The sequence below is a fragment of the Podarcis cretensis genome, assembly GCF_951804945.1.
Source record: "Podarcis cretensis genome assembly, chromosome: 7".
Classification (NCBI taxonomy): Eukaryota; Metazoa; Chordata; class Lepidosauria; order Squamata; family Lacertidae; genus Podarcis; species Podarcis cretensis.
Window position 1 is genome coordinate 3504148 of NC_137176.1, and position 22891 is coordinate 3527038.

At 43.8% G+C, this 22891-nt stretch overlaps 1 protein-coding gene and 1 long non-coding RNA gene across 4 annotated transcripts in view; one reads left to right on the forward strand and one right to left on the reverse strand.

Moving 5' to 3' along the window:
- The window catches only part of LOC307220077, a 45474-nt gene extending 28348 nt beyond the window's left edge, over positions 1–17126 (forward strand). The window contains exon 3 of the long non-coding RNA XR_013840692.1: positions 15830–17126. This is a non-coding gene — a long non-coding RNA (uncharacterized lncRNA). The remainder of the gene's footprint in view (positions 1–15829) is intronic.
- Positions 8207–22891, reverse strand: part of SYNDIG1 (synapse differentiation inducing 1) — a 32733-nt gene continuing 18048 nt past the window's right edge. For all 3 annotated transcript variants that reach the window (XM_079983681.1, XM_079983683.1, XM_079983682.1), the window contains exons 2-4: positions 21902–22454; positions 13541–13678; positions 8207–9792 (exon numbers count right to left, since the gene is read on the reverse strand). In XM_079983681.1, coding sequence (XP_079839807.1) covers positions 9634–9792; positions 13541–13678; positions 21902–22396 — 792 coding nt within the window. In that variant the 5' untranslated portion in view covers positions 22397–22454 and the 3' untranslated portion in view covers positions 8207–9633. The remainder of the gene's footprint in view (positions 9793–13540; positions 13679–21901; positions 22455–22891) is intronic.

Below are 22891 nucleotides of genomic sequence, written 5' to 3' on the forward strand. Positions count from 1 at the left end.
ACATTGCTTTGGTAGGTGGCCCTATAATTAGCATCCACCAGATGCATCGCAGGAGCATTTTACAAAGGTTTGAGCTAGTGCTGCTGTATAAGTGGCAGAGTGGAAAGTATTTAGAATCCCTTGACATAAAGTGATACAGACAAGGAAGGGATAGTATATCTGGAGGCAGATAGTATAACTCTAGTCCACCAAGAAATTTAAGAGGCATTTAAATAAGGTTTTGGAGTGGGGATGAGGATGTCCCACTGTTTCATTTTTAAGAAAAGAACATGTTTACAAAGAGGTTGAGTGGTAGATATTCCACACTTGAATGTTATCTCTCTTCTTGGGTTTCTGTTTACCATCCCTCAGCCATGGCTGAGCACTTTTGGAAAACCATTACCAGCAGTGTGGGTTTCAGATTTGTATACAGAGGCTCCTGAGGAATTCTGAAGTTGCCCATCTCAGCCCTGTGACGCTATGGTTGTACTATGACACCAACATTGACAGTGCAGCGTCTTAACACGCTTTCATTCGCCTTCAGCCATAAAATGGGGCAGGAGCCCACAGTGCCTCTTTTGAGGTTTACATGTACCAGTTCTCTAGCAATGCTTGATTCCAGAGGGTAGGGTTGATTCAAAGGTTGTAGGAAAGTTTTTGCCACCAATGATTTGGGCCACTTGCTCTCCAAAGAGATAAAAGAAAACTAATTTTGTAAACAAGTTCCCAGCTTAAGGTCTGTTTTAATTTAATATATTTTTCCTGTAAAGGATTACTGTCTGTGCTGTGTTCATTTGTGCACTAAGCCTATTGCTCCTAAGAGTGACTGATTTCACTATTTTAGAAAACAAATTCACACTTGTAAACATGCAGTTTAAAAATTTGCATGGTGCAGCACAACAGCCAGCTTCCCAAAAGCTCAGTGCAGAATTTATTTCCCATCGCCACATTTCTTTGGGAATAAATGACTTTCCATATGCTGAGGAACAAGAGTCTGTAGAGTGTTAACAAACAGACTGTGAAAGAGCATCCTTTTGGCAGACTTCTTCTTAATTGGTGCTTGATTAAACAATGTGCAGAAATGTGCTGAGGCACTAACTTTCCCTGTGAAGTTCAATACACTGTCTGCTCAGGCATTATGAACATGGGGAATATTGGATTTGCAGTCAGGGAGGGCTCCACAGATCCAGACAGATCTGCTGTAGGAGCCCTCGCAAATCTGCCAGCCCTTGCAAAGCGGCAAAAGCTGAGTGGTGGAATTCTTACACCCCACTCAACACCCCCAGGACAGCAGATTCTAATGCGAAAGGAGCCTTCCAGCCAGCAGAGTTATTTGCGATAAGCAAGCCGCCAGGCTATTTATTAATAGATATTATGCCTTACATAAAGTCTATGAAGCAACAATAGAACAGCTCTTTTAGGAAAGGATCGATGTGGGGTTCATACACCCAGCTAAACCTTAAACTGTTGAAGGTAGTTTGGCATATTCACATCCACTCATTTGCAGTAAATGTAGACACTAATATCTTAAAGCGACTTTCCTGTTATTCTTCTGGAGCATTCAAAACTTTCAAGAAGAAAGCTGTGCTCTTAAACTAACCTTTGTCAGTCCTACATTCATTCCAGATCCCTTTGTGCAGGGCCATATTAAAAGTTTTGGGGCCTTTTTGCCACTTTCTGCTTTGAGAGCCCCCTCCCTTTTTGTCCATTTAAACTTGGCTACCTCACTGTTCAGAGTCATACACCCATTCAGATGCACACAGAAATCCATTTACAATCTTCCTGCTTGGGCCACTTCACACACTAAGCAGAGACACATATTTGCCACTGAGTAATAAATACACTGTACAGGCAGGTGCAGCAAATCACAAGTAGAAGGGGCAGGTGAGGAAAAGGATAGCACTCTTGTGCTTTCGATAGGAATGTAGAAGAGGGTACTCCAACAGGTGTACCTTACATGCTGAACTTCCCCTCTTCTACACACCTATTAAAGATACAAAAGTCTTGCCCGCTTTTCCACCATTCTAATCACACTTTCCTGCTGAGCACTTGTGTATAATATATTTGTTTGCAAAGATATTTTTAAAGATGCATCTTTAAAAATCTTAGGTGTGCACACCTAATGTGTGAAGCAGGCAACACTCTTTTTTTGGGCCCAAATAAATTATACTTTGAAATGTCACACACAATGTATTGAATGTTTTAACCAATCCTAAGCATGCTTACTCAAAAGTAAGTTAACAGGGTGTGTTTCCATGTTACTGTGCTTATGACTGCAGCACGTCTAACGTGGACTTGGGCAAGTAGTGGGGAAAAGACACTCCTAGCCACCAAAATTACCCAAGCCTCCAGGGACGATGTTGCATCCAGCAGCAAGCTCCCCTTGTCTCTATATCTGTCCATCAGAGGTTTCAATTTTTCCCAGTGACTTGGTCACTTTAGGATTTGTTTGTAATACAAACTGGTAATATTTTGTTTTTCTTTCCTACTTTCATTAATAAAGTCTGTTAGCAGTTTAAGTGCTGTGGCTGCCATGCTGTGTTGCTCCAGCGCTTCCAGTGTCCATAACACCTCACTTTCCCCCACCATTTCTCAGATTTTGATATACACAAAACATAAAATCATCTGTTCATCTCCTCAAAAAGTAAGCTAAAATGTTATTGGGATACACAAGGCTATTGTTTGAGAAAAAATACAATTCAGTGAGCATTGTCATGGACTGGGTGGACACAGAAAAATGGTAGGAGGCACCATCTGGAGAACCTCCAAAGGAAGAAGGTTCAGAGCCCGGGGACTGGTGGTGAGGATGGGTGGACAGAGGGAGAGAGGAAGCTGAGAAGGTAGTTTAGGAGGTTTAATGAGCAGGGAGAGGCTGTGGAAGAGAACAGTCCAGAATCAGAAGTAGAGAAAGAAGCAGGAGAGGAGGGGAGTGGAAAGGCAGAGATGAGGCACGCTGGTGAAGAAGCCAAGGTGTTTCTTCTAATTAAGAGTTAGCTCCACATACTCTGTGTGAGTTATTGCTGGCCGCCTCTCTGACAGTATATGCACAGGCAAACTTGTGCTTGTTATGAAAGGTGAAAAGGTTTGCAGAAGGTTCATCAGTAGTGGAGAGAGACTTTAATGGAGTTACAGACTCCAAAATGGAGAGTCCAAATAGGAGTTCTAGGTTCTCTGGTTTTGAGGTGAGAACATGAGTCAACACTTGGATCCAACTGCTTATCACCAGTTAATAATGTGGCAGACTCACCTTGCTAACTGTCCCCTATTAAATATAATGCACACACCTCACTGTACACCAGTTAATACAAAGCTTTACAAATTTACCACAGGATGTCTAGTGGGGGACTTGTGGGAGGGAAAACTTTATGATTAGAGCCTCGGGCATAAAATGATCAAACAAACAAGAAAATTTTATTAAACAAAATGAAGGTTTTGAAACAAAGTGGGTCAGGAAATGTGGTCTTTCAGGTAGATGTTAACTTATTTACGGTACTTTAATTAACTATAAGATGTCTCACTGTAACACAGTGTTACAATCAGAGTTTCTCTTAACCTCTCTTTACTCAAAATCAGTTATTATACTTCAGTTTCTGTTACTTAATTATGACAGTTAAATACTTTTAACTTCATACAGTTTCCTTCACCGATTAATACTTTGGTTCATGAGTGAGGGGCACTTTTCCTCAGTTGCCCACTCTCTCAGCAATCCTGCACCTGAGGTATTCTAAACGGTATAACAGACCCAGGGGATCCCCTTACCCCTTGTGACTGGGTTGGGAGTCTTCTGGACTAGACAAACCCTCCCATCCTGGCTATACTGAGACCCAGGGAGCCTGTATTCTCACAGGTTCTACCTCTCCCGGTTCAGTCACAACCCTCCCAGAACACTCCGGCCTGCATACCTTTCCCAGACTCTCAACCCAGTCTCCCTTAACTGAGAACCAGTTCTCCTTCAATCAAATCCTATCCTACTCCCTATCTCTCCTCTTAAATCCAGCCCTATCTCTTAACCCAGGCATAGGCAAACTCAGCCCTCCAGATGTTTTGGGACTACAACTCCCATCATCCCTAGCTAACAGGGCCAGTGGTCAGGGATGATGGGAATTGTAGTCCCAAAACATCTGGAGGGCCGAGTTTGCGTATGCCTGTCTTAACCTGAACCTTAGCCTTATCTAAGTCTCTCCCTCAGAAACTGCTCCTTTTATTCTCCCTCCCAAAGTGCTGCTCCTCCCCCTTCTGTGACCAGCTGACTTTCTAGCCAATCAGAGAGAGGTGCCAGCATTCTGGTGGAATTTCAGGGGGACTGCATCACCAGACTCTGGTCTGGCTCTGCTGGCCGTCACAACACCCCTCCAGGATAACAACGAAAATCCTAATTGTCACCAGCAAGCAAAAGAGGGGGAGTGAGAGGAAAGAATAATCAATGGACAGGAATCCTAATGAGGGTCAAGTTTCCAAAAGAACTTGACTATCCAGTTTATTTTGGAATCTGTGGTTGATTATCTGATTGCAGGGCTTGCAGTTGTTGTGAGCATTCACGCGATGGGAATAGTTAGTTCCATTAATGCTATAATGAGGTGTGTTTTTATACAGGGTTTGTTAATTCAGCATAATAGTCACTGAGCACTGAGCAATACAAGAACAATGGGCACATATGTGATATATTGATGTTGTATGTGGATAGATCCAGCTCAGACAGTGCATTTTTCTTCCTGAGTGCAGGAGGCATTGTGCCTGTAATACAAAGTCTGAATACTGAAGAGCCTGCCTGCCTGCCTGCCTGCCTGCCTGGAACACCGTGCCTCTTCAGAAAAAAAATCAAATTTTCCTTCCCCTTCCACTGAGCCAAGGAAAGTCTTTTCAGGTAGAGTTAGCACTGGGAACTTCTCATTTGAAAATCTGTCTCTTTACAAACCTTCTTAATCTTGTTGCTCCCATTAATCTGTAGATCCAATCTTGTATGCTAGAGACACAAATGAACGATAGATCTACCCTGCTCCTTTGTAGGGAATATATAGCTATTTACAGCAACATGCAAAGGTCATGCTGGTTCCTGTTCCGTTAGCTGTTGTATTTGAAATAGAGAATTTTAGCAGTCCCCCCCCCCCATTCCTGTATAATGTGGCACTTGCTGAAATCCCCTTCCATACCTTGGATCATTTGATAAGATCTCACAATCTTGACTCTATGCATGCTGGCAGAAGGACAATACCCCTTCCTGCTCCAGACACAGGTGAATGTCATGTTTGACAAGGGTGTAAACCCCAAATGGCTGTATGAATTGCCAGACATGGGATGCTGGTTGGGTGCTTCAGACTTTTGTGTGCATATACACTGTTTCAAAGCTTGACAGCAGACATGCTTGATGGGCGATGGGTAGAAATACACCATCCTTCCTTCCTTCTTTCTTTCTTTCTTTCTCTCTCTCTCTCTCTCTCTCTCACACACACACACACACACACAGCATGACATGTAGGGAAAATTTTGTGAAGAGAATTTTGTGCATGTCTCCACTTGCAGGCAGATTCTTGATCTGTTTCATATCTGATCCAGATTTTTAATTCAGATTTAAGTGCACACATGAGAGGCCAAAAGGCCCAGCAGGCCGGGCACTTACCCTTGCTCTGGGCACAAGGCCAAGTGCTGCTATTGGTCAGTTGGTCCTGCACCCAGGGGAACGCCCTCTAAATTCCTGCCACCATTGTCCAATTCGGCAGCAGCAGGACAATCCAGCCTGCAATAAGCTGGTTCACAGTGGAGGCTGGGACCCACCTGCAAAGCTGCTCACCCGAGAAGGGCAAATGGAGGCTACAACTTCCCCTCCAGCCAAGACTAGGCTTACCCAATGCCTATCCGCCAATCAAGGCGTTATTGAGTTAAGAAAATTCAGTTATTTTCTGTTTGTTTTTCCTGGCACTATCAAAGCTCACATATGGCAACCTTTGCTTGCATACACACAACTGCGCAATTACGGCTCCCATACAGAGCACTGCATTCTTCTTCTCTACCATCTTTCAAAAGAGAGCCCCTGATTTATGTCTTGTTCTCTTTTGAAAGGCAACTCATGTTCTTCACCTGAGATGCTTGCAAAGAAGCTTTCTGGAGTGGCAAAGGCTGCTCCTTACTCACGACGACAAATTTTGTTGCTTGTCAGGGATACCCAAAGCCTTCTTAATGCCAGGCTGGTAGTATTTTCTGAGGTGGTTTTCACCATCCCTGAAACTGCTTTTTCCATACTGGCGAGAGGGGGGCATGAATTAGTCCTGCTTTTAAGCATTAATATCTCCTGTTAGTTCATGTGCTTCGTTGTGCAGTAGTAAATTGCACACAATTCTGTTTTAGCTTCAGGGTTTTTAAAGAATTAAAATACAATAAATCAAAATAGGAATCTCTGGTTTCAAATTCCGCTTATATAGGGTTATATAGGGTTGCTGTCATGGCGTGTGGGATTTACTTCTAAGTTAGCATGCAAAAGTTTATATGGCAATGTCTGGCAGCTTCCTGAAAAGTAACTTATGATGTTCTCCTGTTGTTGTTGGCATCCGTCTGTCTCAAGAGACAATGGAGGGTACCTCCAAAGGTGAAGTCAAACCACTAGAGAATCACAGCGGCTGCTGTGGCTGCAGAGACAGGTAAATCGTAACTGCTGCCTCCTGCATTGTTTTTGTTGCATTCCCACCACCCAGACAACAGGACCCTGCTCTCGGCCTTGCATGGTCCAAAGGAAAGCAGAGCAATACGTTTGGCACCAGTTTGAATACAGGAGTTGCTGGAAGGAAGTGTACAAGACACCAACTGTCCAACCGTCTTAGGGAATCCACTCTGGATTTGTATAGGGTTTGCTCCTTTGTTTTTTTTCTTCCCAAGATGTCCCACAAGGGTGCAGACAGTGCTTTTTCTCAGGGGGGACTCAAGGGGATGCAGTAGCAGCACCTCTTTTTTGTTATTAAAAAGTGTGGAACTTATTGTAACAACTTCATGGCGGGTACCTCTCTTTCTAGAAAAAAGCACTGGGTGCAGGTAATGTGGGGAGATGGTTGTGTGCTTTCTAGGATGTGCTGTTAGTTTGCATGGTGAACCAGCAAGACCAAACAGGTTTTGTCAGGTGCGAACCAAGAGTCAGATCTGAAGATATCCCAGAGACTCCTCTATCGTGACAGAGGTTCTCCTGCAGACAAATCCATGTGATATTTCAAAACTACAGAACTAAGTTTGAGTAATTAGGAAAAAAATATTATGATCCTCAAAAGATTTTTTGGGAGTGGTGGTGGTGGAATCAACATGTGGATTGGTGGCTTTCCTTTGGGAGTTCTGGCTTCACAATCCATTTCTAATGTGGACTTGGACAAGTAGCATTCTCAGCTCTAGGACCCTGTTTGTAAAGCAGGGTAGGTATGATATGTGGAAACGGCCATGTGAGAGAATATACTTTGTAGGGCAAGGCAAAAAATAAATAATAGGATTATTGTGGGAACAGCAAGTAGCTGTGGAATGACTGTGTGATCTGGGCAAGATGACCACTGTACTTCAGCATGGTTTGCTGCACCCCAAGTGGGGCAAGCCTACATGTGCATGCTACATTCTTATTACACTGAGCCAGCAGTCACCACACCCACATATTACACAATGGAAACAACCGGTACTGACAATTTCTGTGTGAATGATCACAACTGGACAGCATTTCCACCCATCTTGCAAACCACAGTGAAAGCATCAAATCAAAAGCCCAGTAAACTGTGTTACTAGCAGCCATCCCATAGCCACTAAAAGTTCCAAGCAGAAGAGATAGAAAGCTTCCCTCAAAGGCATGGTGGTTAGGAATGTAACTGGCAGGCTCAAATTAAAATTCTGCCTCCAACTCCATCAAGTGATTTTTCAGGGATTGGTTTTATACTGAGCAATGTATCTGTAATATTATAAAAAATAAATACTGTGTAGAAACATATACATACCCCAAATAAAATGCTCTGTCATTTAGTGAGGGAGGTTGTGGTAAAGGCCCAGAATTTTATAACAAAGTCTCTTGATATTGGTATGTGCCTTATATATGGACAAAAGTTTCCTGCAGGATATCTTGTAAAATGGCTGTCTTTCATCACTTTTGTCACAGTTGACAGGAGTCTGTTCCCATTTTGCTATCTGACTGTGCAAGATCTATCAAGTAGGTAAAAGGTAAAAGCCACCTGCTCCCCTTATAACAAGCAGGCAAATTACATGAACCAACATCTGCATTTCTTATATTTTTAATGAACTTCCTAAACTTGCACAAAAATAGTTCCACATCTGTATGCCCTTTAATTTGAAGCGGCACTTTTAAAAAATGGAAAATAAACAAATTCAGTGTTAACAGGACCTTAGAGTAACAGCCTTGATTAAAAGCAATAAATAGAGATAAATACAATGGTTCATTGCAACGAGTGGTTTCACAGAAATCTGCAAAATGCTAGGTAAGATTTGCTTCAGGAGATCAGAAGAACATCAAAGAAATAGAAGCACAGTAATACACAAAATAAATATTATTTTCAGTTGATTTTTAATGTTAATTAATTCTTTTCAATATGCCCATTGCCCACTTGAGTTTATTTTAGGCGAACATCGCAACTAGAGAATGGGGAATGTATCACAGCATGACTGAAAGTCCATAAACCAAGAATGAAGGTTTGTGCCATCAGGCTGACACTCCAGGGTCCTGTAACCAGACCTCTTGGTCCATGCTGTGATGTGGAACTCCATGCCTTGAAATCTGTGGACAGGCTTCTTATATTTAGTTGCAGGAGAGGCCCCTTTGTTAAGAGAGGGGATGCTGCCAGAAAGAGCTGCATGCTTTGCAAGCCAGTCGTTTTCAGAGTGGGATCAGGGCCAGCCCAAGACACTTTGGCACCTGAGAGGGACAGATCCTCTTGTTAGCAATGCACCAAGAAGCTCAATGTAAGCTCCACTGAAATGAACAGGAGCTGCACAAGAACATGACTGTACTTCTGCACACCTCATTTTGGTTTCAACGCAGCTTGCGCAGGAAGCTTTCACAACAGCTTTGTTCCATAAGTCCAGCACCCCAAATCTGCTGCCCTCAGGCAGCCACCTCATTTTGCCTCACCTCTGGATGTGATGGACCAGAAGAACGTATCATTTTGAGTTTGTTCTTTTCCTATCGGGCTCCTGCTATTCCTATATGACATTCACTTTGCAGGTAATATTTGAGCCATGGTCATGAATATGCACTGAACCAGCTGTTTCATCTTCTCAATCATCCAAAGCCGAGAGAGGAATCGCCTTTCTTATGTAGGAAACAGTCAGCTGTGTAGAGCTTTAGGTCTCTACATTCAGATGCCTCTCACCTTTTGACAGATGAACCTCATGTTCAAGGGTATATATGCGACAGAGCTCCCTTTGGGTTTGGTCCAGCTCAGGACAGCAACGAGCTCTGAAGACGTATATCTGGCTCTCAGGAAAGAACCTGCATTTCTTGGCTTCTTGCAATGACTGTACTGCCAACATTCAAAGTGAGCTGGAGGGGGTGTATAGATCCTGAACATTCTTCTTCAGAATTCAAATCGTACAAAATTACAGCAGCCCTTCGTACCATCAAAACAAGTGATATTTGAAATGTCATGGCCTCCTGTGGCTTTCTACAGCAGTCCACTTCTTTGAGTTTCATATGTGATTGTTTTTGGACAGGTACGCTATAAGCGCCACAGCAACCCCGACATAGATGCCTGTTCCAATGGTGATGGACAGCACAGCCAGGAAGAGGGCTCGTCGTGAACTGGCGCTTGCATGGTGGAAGTCCCCTTTAGCAATGGCTTTGTTTGTCTGTAGGGGGATGAAAAGCTCACTTTAGTAAACCTGGATATGGTGCACTCTTCAACTTTAAAGAGGAAAATTGATTTTTTTAGACTTTTTTTTTTTTAGTATACTGTATAGGTAAAAGGTAAAGGTACCCCTGCCCGTACGGGCCAGTCTTGACAGACTCTGGGGTTGTGCGCCCATCTCACTTAAGAGGCCAGGGGCCAGCGCTGTCCGGAGACACTTCCGGGTCACGTGGCCAGCGTGACATCGCTGCTCTGGCGAGCCAGAGCCGCACACGGAAACGCCGTTTACCTTCCCGCTGGTAAGCGGTCCCTATTTATCTACTTGCACCCGGAGGTGCTTTCGAACTGCTAGGTTGGCAGGCGCTGGGACCGAGCAGCGGGAGCGCACCCCGCCGCAGGGATTCGAACCGCCGACCTTTCGATCGGCAAGTCCTAGGCGCTGAGGCTTTAACCCACAGCGCCACCTGCGTCCCCTGTATAGTTTGGGCTTTTAAAGCTGTTGCTAAGGTAGAAATAGCCAAACACTACAAAGTCAGATCCATTCCATCAAGCACAGGAGGATAAAGGATTGCCCCGTCACAGACAAACTGGTGCATTGAATAGGACTTTCTGAGTTAGTAATTTAGTTGTCTTTGCCACCTGGCATCCATTTTTGGCATAAACAGATGAGCCACATTAAGCTGCAGCCCCACTTCTTAAATGTCAAATAATTTTGACATCTCTTTTACAATAATGTGCTTTATCCTGCATTGCCTGGATGCTTGATTCAGTGGGTCTGTTTTCTTTTTAGGTGGTTCTTCAACTCCTGTCAACTGCATTTTAATGAACACAAATGGTGAAAGGCAATTACACTGCAGCTGTTCTGTTTTAAAATTACTGATGAGTTAATTTGCGATATTATAACTGAGCATCTAAATGATAACACTTAAACTATTATAATATTGAGACAAGCATGTCTAAATAAACATGGTGTGTTAAATTATTGCTCGGCTAATAAAGGCCAGGTGAAACCCTTTTCTATGTGCCATGCTAGGTCATAACAGAACACCTGCTTTGCACACAGAATGCCATAGGTTTAAGCTTTCAAATCTTCAATGGTATACACACCCACCCACCCCCGTATTTTTCCATGTAAAGGATGCCCCCATGTATAAGACAACCCCTATTTTTTTAAATCCAAAATGAAGAAATCAATATTTTAAACATGTTGTAGCATAGTGTAACTAGAGTAGGTCATTCTGCCATGGTTAATGGCAAAATCTTGCCTGTGAGTCCTAGAAAACCTACCCCCTGTCTTGCAGGCTTTTCCACCTGGCCTGGGAGGGCAAGACCCTGACTGACTCCAGCTACAAAAGCTGAGCCTGCTGAACAGACACTTGGGCTGGGGAATTGCTTTTGTCACATTTGTAATTATGTAAATCGTTTCATGTTGTAAGCCGTCTTGAGCATGGTTTTAACTATGGAAAGGCAGCATACAAATTAAATGATGATGAAGAAGAATATCTGACACCAGAGACATCTATCTCACATGACCTTGAAGAATGACACTGCCACCCCCCAAAATCAACCCTCCTTTGCTGTCCTGCAGGACACCTCTGCAGCGGCTATGAGTTCCAGCACTTTCCTTTCTGGAGAGAAAAAAAACAAAAAATACTTGGCCAGACTGTGGTTGGCATCAAGATGACTGATGAGCCAATTTAACACAGTCTTCAGGCTGAAATGTTTTCAGTAGCAGGCCAAAAGCTTTAATAAATAAAAAGCAGGCACAAAACACAAACGGAATTCTAAGTTGGGGGATTCCGCTCAGCAGCAGCAGCACAGGGCAAGCCAGCTTGTTCAAGAGCAGACAGAATTAAAGATAACAGTGCAGACTTCCTTGTAAAGGTCTTGGATCCTTCAGCACCGATCATCTTTAAATGTCTATTGCCTAGAGCATCCTCACTCATTAAGAGCATCCTCACTCATTAGCCTAGGATGTCTCCACTATTTTAGTTTTCTCTGCAGTAATGTATTTGTAATAGCACTGTACAAGTGGCAGAATGGCAAGCCTGACAGCAGTTCATAGGGGCTGGTGACATTTATATGATCATATGTGCCATGTGCTTGTGAAAATGGGTATATTTTTAGGGATTTTGCAACAGAAGGAAGCCAGTTGCTTAAATCAGTCTATAAAGTGACTGTCAAATTCACAGTAGCAAGAATGCACATTTCCACCCTTTAATTTTATTTCTAGAGTGCTGAAACAAAGTAGGTGCTCTATATAAAACACAAGTCAGTGTAAGATGAGAGACACTCAATGGAAGGAGAGAGGTGGGAAATAATAAAGGTGTCAGGTGAGAGAACAAAAATTTGAGTTTCATAGTGCAATCTATACATGTGTACTGAGAAGTAAGCGACATTGAATTCAGTGTGGCTCCTTCCCAGGTAAGCGGGGACTAGATCATAGCCTTGCACAGGCATTTAAAAATAGCAGGTGGATTCTCAGTTCTATCCTGCATTCACAATGTTGGCAGGTGGGGGAAATGCACTAAAGAGCCTCAATGCTTTTTTGATCTCTCATCAAAAATGGTCTTGAATGCATTCTAGGATCAAAAGCCCTTCAGTCTGAAAGAAAAATTAAGATACTTACAAATTCAAATGCACCAAGAAGTATAGACATTATACATTAAAGTGCCCCCATTAACTTCTGCCCCATGTAAGCAATAACCACATCCTGAATATTGTGTTTGCTTTCAACTTATGCTTCATGCACCCACATTTACCGTTGGTCTTTCAGTCTCAATTCTCTTCTTTTGAAGGGTTGAAACTTCCAGAGATATATCAAATTTTAATAAGCTAAGCTTTAGAATTCTAAATTATTACTTCTGTCAACCAACCTCTTGCATGATGAGCTTATCTTAAATACAATCTTGTGCATATTTAGCCTAAAGTAAATCATAGAATCATAGAGTTGGAAGAGACCACAAGGGCCATCGAGTCCAACCCCCTGCCAAGCAGGAAACACCATCAGAGCACTCCTGACATATGGTTGTCAAGCCTCTGCTTAAAGACCTCCAAAGAAGGAGACTCCACCACACTCCTTGGCAGCAAATTCCACTGTCAAACAGCTCTTACTGTCAGGAAGTTCTTCCTAATGTTTAGGTGGAATCTTCTTTCTTGTAGTTTGGAGCAATTGCTCCGTGTCCACTTCTCTGGAGCAGCAGAAAACAACCTTTCTCCCTCCTCTATGTGACATCCTTTTATATATTTGAACATGGCTATCATATCACCCCTTAACCTCCTCTTCTCCAGGCTAAACATGCCCAGCTCCCTTAGCCGTTCCTCATAAGGCATCGTTTCCAGGCCTTTGACCATTCTGGTTGCCCCCCTCTGGACATGTTCCAGTTTGTCAGTGTCCTTCTTGAACTGTGGTGCCCAGAACTGGACACAGTACTCCAGGTGAGGTCTGACCAGAGCAGAATACAGTGGCACTAAAGCCATCCAAGCACCTGCGCTGAGAATTTATCTCCTCTATTTCATGAAACGGAAAGAACTCCTGAGTACAGTCGATAAGGCAAGCTTGAAATATCAAACCAGGGAGGGGAATAGTTGCTACACAGAAATAAAAGTGGAGGTGCAAGGTCATCCCGCCCCCTACATACTCAGCTCTGTCTGCCCAGTCCATGGATGGTTTCATCCTGCCCTCAGCATAAACAGGGCAGCGCATGCCTGCACACACTGCTAATTGAGATAACAGAATTCTACATTACCTCATGTGACAAATAGAAGGCAGCAATTCCCAGTGGCCAGAAACAGCAGAGCATGGAGAACACGCTGAGTCCAAGATGGTCCCTGGGCGGCATCATAAGGAAATGGTCTTCACTGTCGGTGTCACTTGAATAATCGCTCTGGAACAGCAAGAGGAAGGGCACGTAAAGAGGACACTGATCAGAGGCAAGTTCTTATTGCCTGCCCCTTTTGGATCTGCGGTCATTTATTTAAAGTTTGCTATATAGCCGGGATAGCTTAGCTGGTAGACGATGAGGCTCTTGATCTCAGGCCTGTGGGTTTGAGCCCCACAAAAGATTCCTGCACTGCTAGGAACTAGATTAGAAGATCCTCAGGATCCCTTTCAACTCTACTATTCTATATCTTAAGAAGATATCTTTTTAAAATAACTCACGAAAATTGAACTGCCTAGCCAAAAGCTTCTTAAAAACTAGCAAACCTTATTAATAATACTGTTGTGAATTTGGCTGCCCTGACCACTGGGAATAAGCAATCGGAACCTTGACAAAAATGTATTCTTTCCTGGCGACTGGGTGCTTTCTCAGATGAGCGTGGGTGGGGTCTCAGGTGGGTGCTCTGCAGTGGGAGGGGGTGAATTAGTGAAACAGGCAGCTTGCCTCAGACCTGGAAGAAAGACAGCTGAGAGTCTGTAGCTGAAACCGGGGATATGGTTTTGTGAAAGCTGCACAAGTTGCCCTCAGAGAATCTGCTGCCTGTTTTTAAGAGTCTGCTTGCTTCTTATAGGCTCTGCTTTATTTATCTGTATCTAGTTATATATCTAGGCTAACATTATAAAGAGTCCTTAAGGCAGTTGGATGGTGTCTTGTACGCCTTCTTCTGGCAACTCTTGAAGCCAAGCTGGTGCCAAATGTGTTGCTCTGCTTTCCTTTGGATCACACCAGTGAGGACCTTCAGGCTTGCACCCTGGGGCTGCCCCCCCCCCCCCGCCAAGGTGCACTCCATTGTGTCTCGAGATAGACTGCCTTTGTAATTTTTTGCTGGGATCTGTCTAAGTCTGCAGTGTGCTCTTGTTCAAAGAAAAGTAAACACTGGCTGTAGACAGTGTGTAGCACATTTCAAATGTTAAAGGCAGGTCAATATCATGATTATGTAATATGAATTGGGGCAGGCAAGGCAGAGACTGGTGGTTTGTTAAGGCTACCTCTTGAGGAGTCTCTCCTCTTTCATCTGCCTCAGGCCCTCTGTAAGCCAAGGGACCTGTGTGAGTGATCATGGTGATCCTGAATTTCAGAGGTGGGCAGCATCCTAAGTAAGCCATCAAGTTCAGACAGAAAGTCCCCTAAACCTAGAGAAGGTGGTGTGAAGCCCACAGGCTGCGTTCAGTTGTCCTTCCCAGGGAAGTTACGCCCTCCCTTTTCCCTCATCCCACCAACACACGGATGAGTCACCAACACATGGCAGCAGCAGAGGACTACATGGATCATAAGGTTGCCACTTTGTGAAATGAAAAACAACAGCACTGGGAGATGGTTTGGTTGCAGTAGGAAGGAGGCTTCTGAGTCACAAGGCAGGTCCCAAAGCACATCCATCTGATGAAGCCTAGTGCGCTTAGCCAGCTTGAAGAAGTGTTGAGAAAAACAAGCTTGCTCCGTTCATTTCTGGGAATTGTCCCCAAAGCAAAAAAAACCCAACAGCCAGTCATTTTTTCCCTAATCAATTGGCAATGTTAATGTTTCAAGGGAAATTCTGGGAGGGCTGATGACCGTTTACTTCTATTCCAGAGAGTTCTAGAATACATTTCATTATCTGGGGAAGGTAAAAAAGCTAAAAGTAAAGGACCCCCGGACGGTTAAGGCCAGTCAGAGGTGACTATGGGGTGTGGAACTCATCTCGCTTTCAGGCCAGGGGACAGCTTTCCAGGTCATGTGGCCATCTGTCACGGATGCTTGAGCTGAGATTCCTACATTCCAGGGGGTTGGACTAGATGACCCTTGGGCCCCTTCTAAGGCTAAGATTCTATGATTCTAAGAAGCCAGGGTTAGCCCGCTATATGTGGGACTATGAGAAAGCATTTGACCAAAAGGGGAATGCAGTCAGGCTTCATCTTTATGATTAGCATTATTTAGAACTTGCACATTAATCATGGCTGCTTTTGGAAAAAGAAAATGGGGTGCATCACAACCACAACCAAGCTCTTTTTAGTTGTCGTAGCTTCTCAATGGCAGAAAGCTGAACAGATGCTCTTAACATTCTACTCTATGTACACTTTCTCCTCTCCCCTGTTGAATTAAGTCTCTTTGCCCTCCTAGGCAGGCGGTTTTGTGGACGGGCTCTGAGCTGCTCTAGTGAACCAACGAAGAGCAGGCAGGAGGTCTTGGACATTGCCCTGGGTGCGGGACCAACTGACCAAAAGGGGCACTTGGACAGAATAAACTGTGGCCTGCCAGGCTAATTGACCTCTTCCTTTTGTTGGAACTTTGTGCAGCAGTGGATCAAGGGATCAGGACCTGCCTTGAGACTCAGCTGTGGATCCAGGAGGAGTGGCTTCTGTCCAACGCTCAGACAGGGGCTAGGGCAATACCACTCCTCAACAGGGACCTCTTGGGGGCACCCCTATCTGATGTAAGTCATAGGGTGCCCCCACCCCCAGTTGGGTTTACCATCAGACCTCCAACAGATGGGCTGGAGTGGATTAGTGGTGGCTTCACCCAATGCCTATTGCCAAACCTTCACATCTGTAACCAATAAAGCTGTGGCCTTAATTTACCCCATAAATCATTATACCACGTTTCGACTGGTTTTTTCACCTAGGGAATGGGGTGGTCTCGGGGCCTTGGCACATGAAGGTCAGGTTATGTTTTGCATCTGGAGAGGCCTTTAGGTGCAGGGCACCAATAGCCACCTTGTATGTTCTTGGAGAAGGAATTTAATTTGCTGCTCTGGACTCTGTCTGGAAAATGAAGACTGGTTTGTTCTATTTCATCTCTTGCAAAGGTAAAGCCAACAAAGACCGTGAGGGTTTTTTTAAATGACGTCTATACTATAAGATTCCACCACCATACTGAGTGAATTCTGTAGACATTCAATTGGCCCAGGCCCAACAAACATTTGCTGCGGAAAGAGAGACTTTTGGATAAAAGAGCATGGCAGCTCAAGTGAAAAGCTCAGTGCACTGACACCTCCCATGAAATGTTAATCTAACTTTTCATAATTCAGAACTTTGGTATTCAATATTTCTCAAATCTTAACATCTATCAATCAGCAATAAATGGCTGAAAGGAATACTAATTTATTCATAATCATTTGAGGTTGCAGCCATTATTCAGGCATGGCAGCTTCAGAATGGCCATAAATAGTTTAGTGCCTGAATAAAGTTAATCTTCAGCCCCCCTTCCTGATTTGCAGTGCAATCCTGTACTGCCTATTTAGAAGTAAGTCTCAGAGTTCAATGGGGCTTCTCCCAGGTAAGTGTTATAAGACTGCAGACTAAGACATTTGTCTGGATATGTGTGTTTTTATCTTTGTGTTCTCAGTAGTCTGCACTAGCTTTCCCAAGCCCATCACCAGCCTTCCTGAATATTGAATGTGTGTGTGAGAGAGAGGAAGAGGGGGCAGAGAGAGAGAGACAGAGAAAGAACGTGACTTGGCAATTATATAAAAGCATCTCACACACGTGCAAAATCTCAAGGTTCTGTCATGCTCTCTAGAATAACTCCAAAGCCAGCCTGGGTTAAGATTGTGCCTTCAGCAGGAACAAGTGAGGAACAAGAAAAAAGACTGAACTTGACACAGTGACTAAGGCTGAGGAAGAGGTTCTCAATAGATAACCTTCACAACTAAATTGGAGAGGAGCTACAGTGCGTTCCTGAGGAGGGGTGAAATTCATGAAAGTGGGAAATATTTCAGGGGCAACCAAACTGTTTGAAATGTTCAGTGCGAGCAGTTTTCTCATGGGTGACAGATGCAAAAGTAACAATTTCTTTAAAATAAAAACAAAAAAGAAAAGATATTGGTGGTGCAGCTCTTCTCAATAGCCATCAGCTGGCACCTGCCATTTCTGTTTCCCAGAATGCCTCAGACATAACATTATTCTGGACTTTCTGGGAAACAAAAATGGCAGCTGCCCACTGGTGGATGCTGAAAGGAGCCCCACCATTTGTGGCATCAACTCTTCAAAGAAACTGGGGAGGGGGGAACTGCTACTGCTAATAATTTCACTCTGCTGGAAAAAATCACCGAAACCCTCTTTCATTCACCTTCTGTGCATAGCGTGATGAATTTAGAATGGTGGCAGTATTTTTGCTCGGCCATAAATCAGTCCACAGGTTTACTGATTTTAACTTCCAGGAAAGTTTGGTGTAGCAAGGGCAGGGACTTCAACTAGCAGCTCATCTGCCAGCAGTTGAATCTCCAGCCCTTCTGCTGGCTGATGTGTCTAGGGAGGCTGCCAATATGCCACTCCTTCTGCCCACTGTAGCTAGCATGCCAGTCTCAAGTGACCCTTCTGTGGGGATATCTGAGAAACATTTCACCACCACCCCTTGAATATGGACCCTGTGAGCATGAGGAGCCCACTTCCAAAAAGAAAAGCAATCAAGTGACCACTCTGCCCCCACAAATGTGCTCATCCCTTGGCATCTGAGCATACAGTGCAAAGACCAGCAGCAAAGAAGTCTATATCTGTGGGTATATCTGCATGTGTGAAGACTTCTGCACAATTAAGAATCATACACAACTGGGCCTCCGGACTGTGTGAAAGTCTTCATGCATGTATGTGTGGCTGCTGGGGGCAGAGGAAGCTGGCAGTGTGGAGGGTGGGCACTCAGTGCGCCCTTGCTTCCATCTTGCACGCTGATTCAGTACATCAGCAGCTCTTCTGAAGGGGAATAGAATAGAGCGCTGAGTCTACAACAGATGAACCAATACCAATAAATATATAATTTGCTATTGAAATTACCTGGTGAAAGCACCAGCTCCTAGCTACCAACCAGGAATCTAGGGAGAATTTCTTCTCAGTCATGCCAACTGGTGACTGACAGCTTGTTCACAGAAAAAGAAAGTGTCTGACAGAAATAGACAAGGAGGTAGGCTGGCAAGAAAGCCATGGCTAGCATCAGGGCTACACCTGAAATTTATAGCCCAGGTGTGTATCAGAAACAAGTTCCTACTCTGGTTGGCATGCCTGCCTCTTTATCCTCATAACAGTCCTAGGAGGTGGATCAGGCAATGTGATAATGGCTGGTCCAAGTTCACACTGTGCGGGGGACTGAATTTGGGGCTCCTCAAACTAAATGCAGCACCATGCTAAATCATTTAGTTTCTTCTCCCCTCAATTCCAATACTTGCTCTCATTCAAATGTTTAGTAAAAAGCCTTCAGATCTGTAGACTAATCTCAAGATTACTGCTGAGGCTGAATTAAAAATATTTCTACATGTTTCAGTGCAAGCACAGATTATTATTTTCCTGGAGAAAACAGAACTCTCCAGTTTATCAGCATTTTGCATTGTGTAGATCAGTACTGTGAACAAGAACCTCTTAAGAGCGAACAGTTGAAGATGCAATTGAAGACAATCTGAGTAACACTAAAAATAAGAACACAAAAGAATTTTGGAAGCCGGCATGAAACCAAGTAAGGAGAGACACTTTGGATAAATATCCAAATTAGGAGGCATTCTGAACTGTGTTTTGGAAGGACACCGTTGTTTAAGACAAGGGGCGGGAAAGATTTTTCAACCTGAGGGCCACATTCGTTTGAGAGCAACTTCCCAGGGGCTTTGTGCGAGAGAAGGGTTGAGCCAGAGGCAACAGTGGATGGAGCAAAGGACTGTGCATTTGTACAGTCGGCGACATGCCTCACCCTCGCTCTCTGTGCTGGCAAGCAAGTGGCATGATCACACTTCAAAGACACATTCCAGCAAGACAAAAGTACTTGGGAAGGGCATGGAGATTCCTGAGGGTTGGGTGAGGGGGCCCACCAGGCCTGAAGCTCCCCCCATCCCCCTAATTTAGGCACTTCACTGAGAGTAACGGTAGAAAGCATATTTCCAAGGAAAAGTCACTCAAAGCAATGCATTAGCTGCCAACAGAGAGGAATATTGCCTATGAGAATTAGTATCTGAACTCCAGTGTGTAGTTGGTGACAGTATCGCCAAAGAAGCAACTCAGAGGCTTGCCAAGCGAAGAAAAAGGCTTGGGAAGACTTTCTTTATTTTAAGGGATTTGAAATTGAGCCATTTAAGACTGTGGTCCCCCACCCCCTTTATTGATTTTTTTTACCTGGCTGAGAGAATGAGGAAAGCAAGATTATTGCCGTTCATGGACTGTCTTAATTAAATTAAGCCAATCAGCAGACTAAATATCAATGAACCCAAGTTTTAAACCTGGGCAATGCTGGAGTTTTTTGTGCACATGGACTGGTGTCAGTGGCGCACTTGGATAATTTTAGGCTCTGGACTTAATGGAGGATTCCTGTTTTGATGGCTACCACTTTGTTTACTTCAAAAAATGGCAATCCAATCCCTGCTCATCCATCTGAGTTGGGCTTTGAACCTCTACCTAAAGTCCTGCCCTGATGGCGCCATTGGCTGCTGAGATAAAGGAAACTAGATTTTGGTTTTGTTGTTGTTTTTAAAATTTTGGCTGTGTGGAGAAATACCCCTGGTTTCTCTATTTCTCTTGAGGGCTACATTTCAATTAAAATGACAGCACGACTTTAGGGAGGGGGGCTATGATTCCTCCAATCTTAGTAAAAAAATAAATAAATCAGATATTCAATTTTACTTTTTTCTGCTTCTGCAAAAAGAAAAATCAAGAACATCTAATGACTGTGCAATGGAAAAGAAATTGCGCCAGCATCCTGACCTGCATGATTTCATTATATATTCTATACACATTTTGTAATTTGCTTCCTTATTGGCATGGGACTTTTTGCTGGCTGAAGAATGTATTGCTTGTGCTATTTAATGTATAGGAGCAAGTCTTTGGAACAACGTCAGGCAACTAATAGAATTGTCTGCCAGGGATCCTGCATCTGAGCAATGATATTAGGGATGGCCGGGTAACTAGGCAAGAATATTAATTCCAGCACAAATTGTATTGCAGTGCTTTAACTGCTTTCCACAAAGATCGAGACAGCACACGAGACTACAACTGAAGTAAAGTACCTTTGAGTCTCATTGATTTCACGTGTGCTTAAATGTCTCCCCTTGAAAACAACTGAAATTAAAACAGTTTCACTTTGCTGCATCGGACTCTGCAAGGGAAGAGTCTCATTTGCTTCCAAAATAAAAAAATTAAAAATGAAAGACACAAAACAATAGCAGTCTATTTTCCCTCAGTCTTTTAGGACATCTCATAGGGTTGTCACCTGTCCTGTATAATACAGGATTTTCCTGTATTTCAATGTAAAGTGCTATGTCCTGTACTGATAGTCTGTCCTGAATTTCATGTATTCTCTCTCTCTCTCTCTCTCTCTCTCTCTCTCTCTCTCTGCCAAGTTAGGGATCCTCTCCAAATGCATGGTTTCAATTGAAAGGGTGTGTGTAAGATCATGTATTTAAGCTTTGGGTAGCAAAACACAGACTAATTTACAGAGAGAGAGAGAGAGAGAGAGAGAGAGAGAGTAATGGATCTTCCTTTACTCTACACCACATGGTCAAAGGCAGAGGATATTGCAAGTACCAAGCAGGGAGCCAAATATTTACCTGCTCCCCCACCTGATGTTTCAGGACAGTCCCAAGTGTAGCCTAAAAATCCACAAACTGAAGATGATGGTAGTTTTGAGGGGTTTTACTTGTGACTTTTCACTTACACTGAAGCCACACACCATTTTAAGAACTGGCATCGTACAAGCTTCATTTAAATACATGTGTTGACTGACAACCACTCTGAGCAAACTGAACATGTTTCAACTATACGTATTCTCCCATACTAGTCATAATTAAACACATAAACAGCAACACATAAATGGCAATACACAAACACTAGAATCTTAGTGGTGTCATCTGAAAAACAGAAACCAAAACTTATTTTAAGTTTGTTTTAAAATATACAGTATTTTTCAAAACAAACTCACCACTTGAGCAGGGAAGGATTCTCAGACTGTGTAATTCTGCTATGTCTCTGCACTGGGAATACGTGACCGAGCCTATCACACCTAATGGAGAGATGTAGCAGAATTACTCACCTGCAATGGAGACCAGCTGGAAGGGTGGTAGCCCAGAGTAGCCACTCAGGCAGAGAGGGAACGGGCAACCTCTTTTGTGGGTGGTCCCTTTGGACTCCAAGTAGTCTTTAATCGTGTAATAATAAAGGCATGCCATTGGACCAGATCACATCATAGAAAAACTCCTGCAACTAATGACAAGAAGACCTGCCTGACCTCTACTTCCTGGAAGTCATCCTCTTCTTCCACTTCATAGGAGAGGGTATGGATCTTGATCTCATCCGTGGAGAGGCTAACAAATTTGCCATCAGAGTATCCCAGGCTGTCTTTGGTGGGTGACCTGTCTTCAATGAAGGTGGTTTCACAGCACTCCGCACTCACACTCTCTCCCCACGATCGCAGCATGCTTTCCGAATAGAGGATGATATTCGGGTGGTAGCGGGACTCCACTGTCTGTGGTAGTGTATTGGGGTCAAGGAGTTGTTGCACCGGGTCATTCCGTGGGTAGCCTGGAGAGTAGAGAGTACCAATCTGCCGACTCTGATACTGGGGGGTGGGGTACACAGACACCAAACCTTCCCTGCCCTCAGCCATCAAGTTTCTGGTGTTAATCAGCCCATTCCTCTTCTTGGCATCAGCTGCTTTGGTGTGTTTAAGGACACTCTTCTGCTCAGCCAAGCCATCCATCCTGTTTTCCTTTTCCTCTACCATCTCACTGAAGTGGAATCTTTGTGGACGATTATCACATGGGATGAAGAGATCCTATATCCTGAGGCATGAGAAAGGGAATAAACCACAAATTAGCACAAAAGCCCCATTCATCCCTAGGCCTTACAAATCACTTTTCCTGGGCAATTTGCTTCTTGTGTGGAAATGATAGGGCTAAAAATTATTTCACCACAGAGGATTCTCACTGCATTGAAAAGATACTGTAGTAAAAGGGCTAAGAGACAGAGCTGTTAACCATCACCATCACTATATTTGTATGATGCCATCTATTCCATACATGCTCAAGGGGGCTTACAACAGGAAAAGGTTTACATAATTATCACTAAATGGACTTAGGTAAGTTAATGTTCACTCAAACTCAGCACCTGCTCCCCCGTCTGCAAGATGACAATATGGTCTAGACCAGGGGTCACCAACCTAAGGCCCAGGGGCCAGAAGCAGCCCACGGAGGTCGACTGACAGGCCCACGAACCACCC